The sequence below is a fragment of the Alligator sinensis genome, unplaced genomic scaffold, assembly GCF_000455745.1.
Source record: "Alligator sinensis unplaced genomic scaffold, ASM45574v1 scaffold366_1, whole genome shotgun sequence".
NCBI lineage: Eukaryota > Metazoa > Chordata > Crocodylia > Alligatoridae > Alligator > Alligator sinensis.
This window is the reverse complement of record NW_005841851.1, coordinates 4,144,691-4,155,644: the sequence shown is the minus strand read 5'-3', so window position 1 is coordinate 4,155,644 and position 10,954 is coordinate 4,144,691. Positions and strand designations below refer to the sequence as shown.

Sequence of the window (10,954 nt, the reverse complement as noted above, 5' to 3'; positions counted from 1 at the left end):
GAAGGAATGCTGCAACCTGGCCTCCCTGCAATAATTCACATGGGCAGAGTACGTCCCCTACTTCCACAGGACTGTGACAGAGTCATGACTCCCACACAGCAAAAGAGCCTCCAAACCAATGGCCTGCTGAGCAGATGAGCCAAGGACAAGAACCTTGTTTCCATAAATTTGTTCAGCTGTAAAACAATTCATATGGAGCCCAGGCTCTTCACTCCAACTACTCACCTTGGGAAAATATCACTGAAGAGAGCTCCTACCATTATCGCTTTCCTGAGGTTCTGTACTGGCAGAAGATGAATTGCTTGTTCAACAGGGTGAGTTACCAATGCCTATGTTGAGGTACTGCATTCATTTTAAAAGTGTTCAGAGGTCTGTTCCATCTGCAAGCCTTCACAAACCTATTTAACTCAAACAGTGCTTGAAGACCCAGAATGGAGTTACAGACTAAAGAGCACTCAAGCCATAGGATGCAGGTGTTAGCCAGAGAAGACAGTCACACATCTGTCACATAAACAGAAAAGGCTGAGACCAGTGCTGCCAGCTACTGACTGCACCATGCAATAGTATGTCTGAGTCACAGCAAGACTACTGCCACCTCCAAAAGTTATAAAAGTTACTGCTGCTATTCTTGCATACGTAAGCTGAAGAGACTTTTTCTAATTGCCGTGGTCAGAAACCCCACTTTACAAGGCTTTACAGGATAATCCTTATGCAGGTAACAGAAGGACAGTTAGTTTGCTGTGTTGGCACAACATTATGGTCACTTTAAATGTCACTAGGTAAAGTTTAGGGAACTTTTACCATAGCCAATTCCTTCATTTTAACAGCTCAGTTTCCACCATTAGAAGAACTAAGTGCCTCACCTGAGGTTTCATACCCTCCACATTTGCAGAGATACCAAGGTTCTTGACAATTTTTTCCAAGGGAACATAATCACCAGGTGACTCCTGTATAAAATGTATGATCACCTTCTTTCCACCTGAGAAAAGGAATTTAGGACAATAAGCTTTTGTCCGCAAGGCAGAATCTGCAGCCTTTGGCAGAGAGGTAGTTGAACAACAGCTCCAACTTTAAACAGGGCTCACATCCCTCAAAAAAAAGTGGGTCACACCAGTAACGTGCAAGAAGTTCAAGGATGAGAGGATGATAACAGTTTACAGGCCAGGGGGGTTCCAGACTATGAGCAAACTTCACCAAGTCAGTTACTCATATGAATTAACACATGCAGCACTGTGCAGAAGCTTAGAGCTTGGCCCTGAAACCTGTTGGCAGAGTGCTATTTCAAGAGGCTACAAAAGCTCACGTCCCTGCTACCTCAAACTTTTGGGAAACCCAACCCACACTTACCTCCAGCAAGACTTTGCCAATTCTGCATTGAGACAGTAAAATCAGAGAGGCAAGGTACAACTGTCTATTCCTGGACATATGTGTAGGTGCACCCTATGTGCTTTACTGCAGAGCTGGTGAATTAGCTCCGCAGTAAAGCATCACCGTCTATACATGCACCTATGTTAGGGCACAGTAAACTAATTAAGTCTGCTGTAGGATAGTGCTGTCTGGAACAAGTACTATCCTACAGCAGAGTAGTTACATGCAGCAAAACGCATGTGTGGACAGTGATGGGGCTGGCCGGGGCACTAGGGTGCTATAGTGCAGAGGCCACCTGCCACCAAGCCCCTCACTGTAGTACCCATGGGCCCCAGCTAACCCTTCTGCCTGTTGAGCCACAGGGAAAAGCTCTGGGCCAGCAGGCTGACCCCACCTTGCCAGCTGGGGCTGCTCCACCCCAGCTTAACATGCTGTAGTCCCAGGAGCACATGTAAACACTGCGCCCAGGAGCAATAAACTCCAGTGTGAACTGCACCCGAGTTTATTGCTACATGCTAATTGCCCCCACACTTAGCTGCAACTCAGATTTTACAGAGAGCTATTTAATCTCAGAGGAAAGAAGCTTGTACATAAAAGTAGGCTGGGCCACATGCTTGATCGTGAGGACTGCATCCTGAATCCCCATTACTTTATATTGGCATCTTAATATTAGAGAAACTGTACTGAACAGATTTAGTGTTGAAAGAAGGAAGAAAATTGCATTTTAGAAACTTTTGAAGTCATGTTCAAACAAGATCATTTTGATATTGCCTTCTCCCATGCTGCCACCTGCTGGCCAGACCTGGACCCAATTGCTGAAATTTCAAGCATGGTGATAATAGGAAGGACTGCAGCATCCCAGCATCACACCAGTGAGGAGCAGGCCTCTCAAGATCCAAGTGCACTCAACACATTCATTCAGCTGCAGATGTTAAAGCATGGATAGCTACCATGGCAGAAACCCGGTGAATCTCTGCACTAAGCTTGTGTCCAACATACAGTTACCATGTATAAATCAGGAGTAACTTTTTCCTCCAAGCCAAATGCTGTGAGATCTCAGTCTATCTTCATGCTTTTACCTTTCTACTGTCAACAGCATAAAAGCAAGAATGCCTGCACAGGCCACAGCCCTGTCTTAATGGTTTAATCTTCCTGAGTTGGTGTTTTTATGATCTGGGAAGGTCAATTTGCCAGTTTATTTATTGGGGTGCATTAGTCCCAGGAAAGACACCATTAAAAAACAGTGACAACCAGAATCCTAGCAGGGAGGTCATCCGTCCATGACAAAGAACTACAGTACATCCAAAACAGCTCAGGTAATTGGTGATCCACTGGCAGGTATTACCTCCCATGCCACCCCGACCCTCACTTGCTTTGACGTCTTGACAAAATTCTATGAAGTTGCTTATAAGCCTTGTCCAAGCAAAGAAACATTTTGGATGCTAAAGAGCTTGGCAGGTTACCTAGAAGTACAAGCATCCTTAGCTGAACATGGTCAGATACCTAGGACTTTGACAGACATGAATATTTATTTTACCTTGACTGACTATTAACATTCCTCCACTCTGCAACAGGTCGCCACTTAAGTTGCCTTGGACGCCGTCTGCATTTGCCTGAAGAAAAATAAAATCTCAGATCAAGTACAACTGTTCACCTCACCCTACCCCCATAACCATTCAGTGGGATACAGAGGCCTTATCTTAAAAATATTAAGTGCTCCTCTACTTTCACTGATAAGTCAGAGAAAGTATAGCATCTGATAAAGTATGCTATTGCCTACAAAAACTCTGTGAACCAGTTAGTCTCTAACAGAGATGATCCCAGCAGGGTGTACGCCCAGGGAAAAGCAGCCTGTGTGGGGCCCCCCTACCTGTCCCACGGCACACTTATGCCAGGGAGTGAAAGCCCCGGCACAACTTCCAGCAGGAACAGGTAAAGAGCCGTCCAACCCACCCTCCATAGCAGTCTGCCAGACAGCAAAGGGCCAAGGCACAAAAGGACCAGAGGGGTTCTTGGAGCAGGAGAAAACATCTTCCGCTCAACCAGCCACCCCAGAGACGTCTCTTACCTCCACTGAAGTAGTTCCCATCACTAAATTCTTTCAGTCCCATGCTTTCTGGCCCCATACCACTCAGGCGGGCGTTATGACTGTCCAGCAGCGTCTTCAGTTGGCTGGCATCCTGGGTGATCCAGCAGCAGACTTGGCAACCAAATCTCCGCAGAAAGAGCACCATGCACAGATGGTCCTTCCACAGGAAGCACAGCTCCACCTAATCAGATGGCACCTGTGACTATGCGGCCAGAACCACGTATGGGATTTTAAAGCCCAGGCTGGAACATTTCAGCCATTTCACCCACCACTTCCAAGATCAGGATTTTAGGGGGTAAGAGGATAGTGCCTGGCTGTTCCCCCACCACCTCTTTGTGGTTAATAACCAGTGTCTGGGGTTTGCCAGGCTTTCTGAGGAAAAGCTCTGCACTGCAGCAGGCGGCAACACACACCATGCTATGAACAAGAGGCTCTAAGGCCCACTGCTCTCAGCATCAAGACCTGGGCAAGATCTCCAGTGACCTCTTGGGGTAGAGGGTTAAGCATTTCCATTTGTAACTCATGGGCCAGACTGGGCCTCTTGCCACCTGTCCTGCTGGTATCCTGCTCTGGGGACTGGCACTGCTCCCATGTGCCAGGATTGGACCCTGTGCCACCCAACCTGCACACCTGGCCATGGCTCCTGGGGCTCCCCACAGACCCCATGGACCAGAACCAGATCTGGCCATGGGCCTAGCACTACTGATGTAGATGGATAAAGGAGGCCAAGTCTGCCCTGCTGGCTGGCCAAGGGCCCAGGCATGGTGAAAGCGCCATCTCTCTGGTGAGAGACTGACACATCCCTGCTGCCCAAGGGGCAGCTGGCTTCCTGCCAGGAAAGGGGCCAAGGGCTCCCTTGACACGAGGGGCAGGAGAAGATGACTGCATGTCTGTGGGGTGTAGGGGCTGGGGCACAACATCCTGCCCCTGCTGTGCTGCCAGGCTACAGCTGGCTGAGGACAGGCACTGGCAACAGTGCCAGGCAGGGCAGTGCAGGAGGAGCTGAGCCATCGCCATCCCCACAGGCAGAGAAACCCCCTCCACACCCCACACCTCACGGGGGAGCTAAGCTCCACCCAGGAAGGGAGGGGAGCTCCCAAGGGTTAAGCAAGCGGGGAGAGTGCCCCACTTTGCAGCACCCACCAGGTACAAGCAACCTGTTGCCTCCCCACCCTGGGGCACAGCCCAGCAAAACCAGGGCACGTCTATCCCTGTGTCATTCCATGCTAGTTATAGCACAAAGACACCATGATCCAGGCCTACAAAGCAGTCCTCATCCCACTTTGCTCTACAGATAGGCAGGGGATTTAGCCTCATCATCTCAAGAGCCTGGCAGGGTATCCCCAAGATGCCTCCAGAAAATCCTCCACACAAAATGGGAAGATTTGCACACAAACACCAGCATCCTTGCAGAACACAGCGTCACCAGCATTGAGTCCATGATCCTCCAGCACCGACTTCACTGGACCGGACATTGTGTGTGGACATTGTGTGTGGACTGTGGATGCCTGGCTTGCCTGTTAAAGCCAAGTGCTCTACTCCCATCTTGGTACCAGCCTGAGATCTTGCAGGGATCAGAGGAAACACTACAAGGATATGTTGAGGGCAGACCTCAAGAAAATAGATGCCGACGTCAAGAGCTTGGAGGAGCTGGCTGGTGACTTACTCCAACGGCACCACAACCTCTGCAGCTTCTGTGGACAGACCTGTGGCTCAAGGATTGGACTCTTAAGTAATCTCAAGACCCATCAATGAACCATGGTAAAGATCATCCTCAAATGAGGGACTGCCACCACCATCGCCAGCCACTTAGCTCAGCTGTACTGCTGCAAGGCCATGTAGATGTAACACTTACCTTGTAACAGCTGATGCATGCCACCAGCAGCAGCTCTCCCTTCCCCTGCCCCTCTTCCTTTAATAAGGTTGAAAGTTATGTCTGTCCATAACCCAAAGAGTGTACATGGTGTGGCTGAGCAGTTACGGCATCTTGCTATGAAGGCCACATATGGGCCCCACTCTGGACTCACGCCAAATGCTGCTCACTGTAGACCCAGTTGTAAGGGGGACCAGGTCATGCACACTGCAGTCAAAGGTGACTACATAGGTTGGCCATTACACTCTGATGTGTGGCAGTGGATGTAGAGACCAGAGTGCCTTAGTGACTTTGGGGCGTCATAATCACATGCACATGACAGTGACTTGGAGCTGAAAGAAGGAGCTTATGCAAGTATAAGGAACTCCAGGCAATTCTTCCCTTACTGTCTCCTGGCTCTACTGACCCAATACAGTCCAGACCGAAGAGCTATTTCTCCCTTCAAGAAAATAAGCCAAAACTACCCTAGATATTTCCTTTGGAACTTCCTGCATCCCAGACTATTGCTTCAGCCATTGGAGTTGTCCTTACTATTGGACAGAGTGCTTGGAAATATATTTCTGCATGATACAGCCATCTACATCATCTGTCACCCTGGTGGTGTATAAGGTTCAGTGCCCAAGAGAGCCCTGAAAAAGAGGCCAGACAACAGGACTGACTTAAGAAAGATTGCATGTAAAAAAGAAAAAATATATTATATGTAACCCTTCTGCTGAGCACCTGCCAGCAGCAACAAAAGCCAGGTTCAATTTCAGGGATATTAAATATATTTTACCTTAGCTCGAGCCCCCATCCAGTCTACCTGGGAAACACTAGATAAAACACTAGGGTGTCCAATAAAACCAACCAACCTTCCCTTCAAGCAGTGTAAGCACAAAAACCAAATTTATTACAAAACATAAAGAAAAACAAAAGTAAACACTAACTATAATTTTAAAAAGTTACAAACTACAAAACAAAGTCTATAGGTGGCACCCTCTTTGGGGGGTTGTTTATCCATGCCCAGGCAGTCTGAGACTTGGGATGCCCTAAAGGGTAGTTTTGGGGGCCTGCACCCCTATACCTGCCCTTCAGCAATGGGCTGGAAAGGGGGGGCCCACACCGGAGAGTCCAGTGAGCTGCTCCATGGGTTCACTGCACTGCAGGGAGCTGCTAGCGAGCGTAGGTCCTTCTGCATTGCAAGTGGCCCTTCATTGTTCCCTGTGAAACTGTAACGCTGATTCTCATTTCCACCTGGTGGATTTGAGGGGTGAACTGCAGTTTTTATCAGCATATCACACCCCAAAGTTTTTAGTCCTAATCCCAGTTCTGATGGGGCAGGAAACTGCAAGAGAGCTCAGAGAAAAACCAGCCAAACAGCAAAAGAGCCTGACCAGCAACCAGTGCCAACCACGCTGCATTGGTCAGGACACAGAGCCACAAAAAGAACCTGTGCCAGGCCCAGACATACAGCAAACAAACGTACCACGGGGCTCAGCAATACAGCTGTGCTGAGACACAACTGCTGTAGAAGTGGGACTCAGGCCTGTCCTGCACCTGGGCCTGAATATACAACCAAAGAGCACCAGGCCTATTTGGCTGTGGCCTGGACATATAACCTCAGACACATTGCTAGGCTGAGACCTAACAGCTAGGAAACAACAAAACAGGGGGCCAGGCCTATTTTGGCTTGGGTCTGAGCTAGCACTAGCACCCAACCACAGCACTTGGTCGGTGCATTAACTGCAAAAGGGACAAAAGGCGGCCCAGGCCTATTTCACTGGGCAGCAAAAAGCCAACCAGGACTATACAGCACTGAGACCTGAATAAGCAACAAAAAGTGCCAGGACTTCACCCTGGCCCAAGTCTGCCAGCCAACATATGGCTAGGGTTCAGCCCCACACCAATGGGCTGAAACGCAGCAGCTGTAAAATAGCATAAAGGGCCCAGGCTTGTGGCTGCAGCCTGGTACCTTTAGTCTTAGCTATACCACCACGCTGAGACACTGCAATCCACAACACAGCGACTACCAGGACCCTGTCTCCTGCTCAGTCTCCATTAGGGAATGATACTCTCATGGCATCATCCCACTCAACGCCTGAATGGCAGATAGGTGCCAGGACCCCGTTCCTGGACAGTCTGCTCTCGGGGAGGAGACACTCATGGCATCCTCCCACTCAAGGCCTGCGTGGCCAAAACAGCCAGCAAGACACATAGCTAGGGTTCAGCAACAGCTATGCTGAATCCAAAAGAAGCTGCAACAGCAACTAAAATATGCCAGGCTCTCAGCCCTGGCCCAGAGGATGCCAGCAAACTGCCAGGCTTCAACCTTGGCCAGTTTGCTGCAGAGATTGATGCCCCCGACATGGTATCATCCCACTCAAGACCCAAAAAAACAAAAGGGGAAAGGAGTGGAAGAGAACAGAGATCTCAAGCCCTAAGACAGACTTTCTCTCCCTGTACCTGAGCTTTCCCTTCACATGGCTTCAGTTTGCTCCATCAGTGAAGAGCGGGCGGGTGACCCCGCATAGGAAGCAGGCTCCTCTGGCTCCCAAATCAGCAGGAGGAAGAAAGAGAGTCCAGACCAGGTGGCCTCAACCTTAAATAACTTTTCTAACCTCAGTTCTCAGACTCAGGGCCCCAGTCAAAAAGCATCCTCATTGGAACACAGTTAATGCAGAGCAGTCAGTTCAAAGGTGGGCGGCAGCCCCTGGTGAACTGGGCCAGTTACCAAACTGGTTCCATAGGTTCCTTGGAAGGAAGCTTAAGACAAAGGGTCTGGACACAATAAGGGGGGATGGGTGGATGGTTCTTTCCATGTCCTAGAGGAACCAAAGGATACAGCGCACACAACCAAATAAAACCAGAACACACTTGACCACACACAACCCCAAGTGTGTGTGGGTGTTACATATATATATAATGTCCTTCATCTCATTTATTGTAGGATGCCCTGAGTCTTCCTGAATATTACCTCACACTAAATTAAAAACTAAAACTGATCAGATTCCATTCTCTGAGTTTTTCCTTTCCCCGCTAGATGGAGCCCAGCAGCTGTCTAAAAGGACACAAACCGGAACAAGGGGAGGAAAAAAACAACTTGCAAACTCAGGCAAGGGGCATGGCATTTGCATTGGATTAAAGGTGAAAAGCACAGCTCCCTGGGATCTAAGCATTTTTCAAAGGGAGCCCTGTAATCCCACACTGTCTTGTTCTGCCCTAAACTCCCACCAGCATGTAGAGGGAAGTACAAGTGAAGGATATGCACTGCGAGTTTCCAGAGGATGCGACCACAGAGATCAAATACACATATACACACACATACAAAGTATCCTCCCCTTATATCCAGCTTCCATAAGTAGGTAATTTTCTTAACTACATAACAGGACTTCAGTCCCAAAGTTATACCTATTGCTCACATTATAACAAACATTGGTTATCAGTGTGCTAGCTATGTGCATCAACCCCATAAATAGATAGGAACAGGCAGTCCTACTGCTTATTTTGTAATGCAATAATCATCCAACTGCCCAATTCTGGCCAATTCTAAGGTTGCTGATAGAGGCAGAAGACTCCCAGAAGCAACACGCAGGGATGAGCTCAAGACACTTAGCACAGGTTGTTCCTTAAGTTAATGAGCACTGCTTACATTGAGGCCTAATAGGGTAAGTACAGAGCCTTTTCTCCATTGGGAGGCTATGCAATTAAAAGACGGCACCCCACCTATATATACCCCTGTGTGTGTGTGCATGCATGAGTATATAGGGTGATTTTTTAATGTTGTTTTTTTTTTAACAAATCAAAATATTTCTCCTAATAGACAATTCTAATAGAAACAAGAAACTGGAGTTTTTATCTCAAGTGTTAATATGACCTCACTCCTAGAACAGGGGAGTCTAAAGCTGCCACCAGGGGTTTATATTTGTCTTCATGTTTCTGTAAAGCAGGAACCACCACCCCCGCCCACCTCCCGCCCCGACTATGCAGGATGGTGACAATTACTGGATTCTTGTCGCAGGGGTTTAGGTTGTAGCCATGTTGGTCTAAGGACATAGGCAGGCAAGGTTCCTTGGGTGAATTTGATATCTTTTATTAGGCCAACCCAAATAGTTGGAGAATAGTTATTAAGCAAGCTTTCGGGTTCAAAAACCCTTCGTCGGGCTAAGGAAGTTTCAGCAGTTGGTGTGTGCTCTTCCTGGATGGAATTTCATTCATATCAAAAGATATCAAATTCACCCAAGGAACCTTGTCTGCCTGGATTCTTGTCAACACTTCTGGAAGAGAACATTTATTTCAGAATAGATGTAATTAAAATACGTATGTCTCTGCGAAGCTGTGAGGCATGCACAGTAACAATTATCTTTTAGAAGCCTCTGGAAAGAATGAACTTTTTATCCACTGACCCATTTTACCAGCCTGGGCATGCAGGGTTGGGTGAAGTGCATGGCGGGAAAAATGGGTGTCTGTTCTGAGGTAAAGGTAAATGACAGGGCTTTTTCATAGATTCATAGATGTTAGGGGCTGGAAGGGACCTCATAAGATCACCAGGTCCAGTCCTCCTGCTCTTAGGCAGGAAAGAAAAGACTGCTGGGGTCAGATGACCCCAGCAAGGTTCACGTCCAGTCATCATTTGAAGATCCCCAGGGTAGCTGACTACCACTTTTGGTAGGTGATTGACAGCTGAATGTATCTTGTGAGAGAGTGACCTGAGTGAAGTGATTGGATTCCATATGACTGTGAGGGAAATCCCTCCAACTCTTCTGCCATGTCTTTGGTGTTACAAAATAGAGAGGAGGGTTCAGTGATATAATTATGGGTTCCCCTATTGGAACTACTCATGAAACAGCAGGTTGGTGATTTGGAGCTCCACCTCCCCTACACCTCATCCATTCACCAGCTGTGGTGCTGTCGAAGATGTACCCATTACCCAGTTCTCAGTTACTGGGCTCCCAAAGCCAGGGATGCTAGAGCCACACTGGTAAGGTTTTGTTCCTCACCTTGGTTGAGACAGCATCAGGTTTAACGGGTACTAAACAGATCCAATCCCCAGAATATCAAAGGCAAAAGGGGTAAAGCAACAGAAATAACACAACTGGGGAGTTCCCTCCTTGAAAGCACAGAGGCGGAAAGGGATCTTGGAGTCATTATTGACTCCAAGATGAACATAAGCTGCCAATGCCAGACCGCAGCCAGCAAGGCCAGCCATACCTTGTCATGCATCCAAAGGTGCATCTCAAGCCGGTCCAGAGAAGTGATACTCACCCTCTATGCGACTTTGGTCAGGCCACAGTTGGAGTACTGCATCCAGTACTGGGCACTGCTCTTCAAAAGGGATGTGGCCAGCCTGGAGAGGGTTCAGAGGAGGGCCACCCGCTTGGTGAGAGGGCAGCAGGACAGGCCCTACGAGGTGAGACTGAAGGACCTGAACCTGTTCAGCCTCAACAAGAGGAGGCTGAGGGGGGACCTGGTGGCTGCCTACAAACTCATCAGGGGGGATCAACAGCAAACAGGCAGAGCCCTTTTCTCCCCAGCACCACCTGGGGCGACAAGGAACAATGGTAATAAGCGGATGGAGAATAGGTTTAGGTTAGAGATCAGAAGGCAATATTTTACAGTTAGGGTGGCCAAAATCTGGAACCAACTTC

The 10,954-nt window shown here is 48.3% G+C and overlaps 1 protein-coding gene across 1 annotated transcript in view; it reads right to left on the bottom strand.

Moving 5' to 3' along the window:
• FAM213B (family with sequence similarity 213 member B) overlaps nt 1–4,932 on the bottom strand; it is a 6,930-nt gene extending 1,998 nt beyond the window's left edge. Inside the window, exons 1-4 of the mRNA XM_006016249.1 lie at nt 4,855–4,932; nt 3,437–3,638; nt 2,906–2,971; nt 864–979 (exon numbers count right to left, since the gene is read on the bottom strand). Of these exons, the coding sequence (XP_006016311.1) occupies nt 864–979; nt 2,906–2,971; nt 3,437–3,638; nt 4,855–4,932 (462 nt within the window). The remainder of the gene's footprint in view (nt 1–863; nt 980–2,905; nt 2,972–3,436; nt 3,639–4,854) is intronic.
• Nucleotides 4,933–10,954: the final 6,022 nt, after the last annotated feature.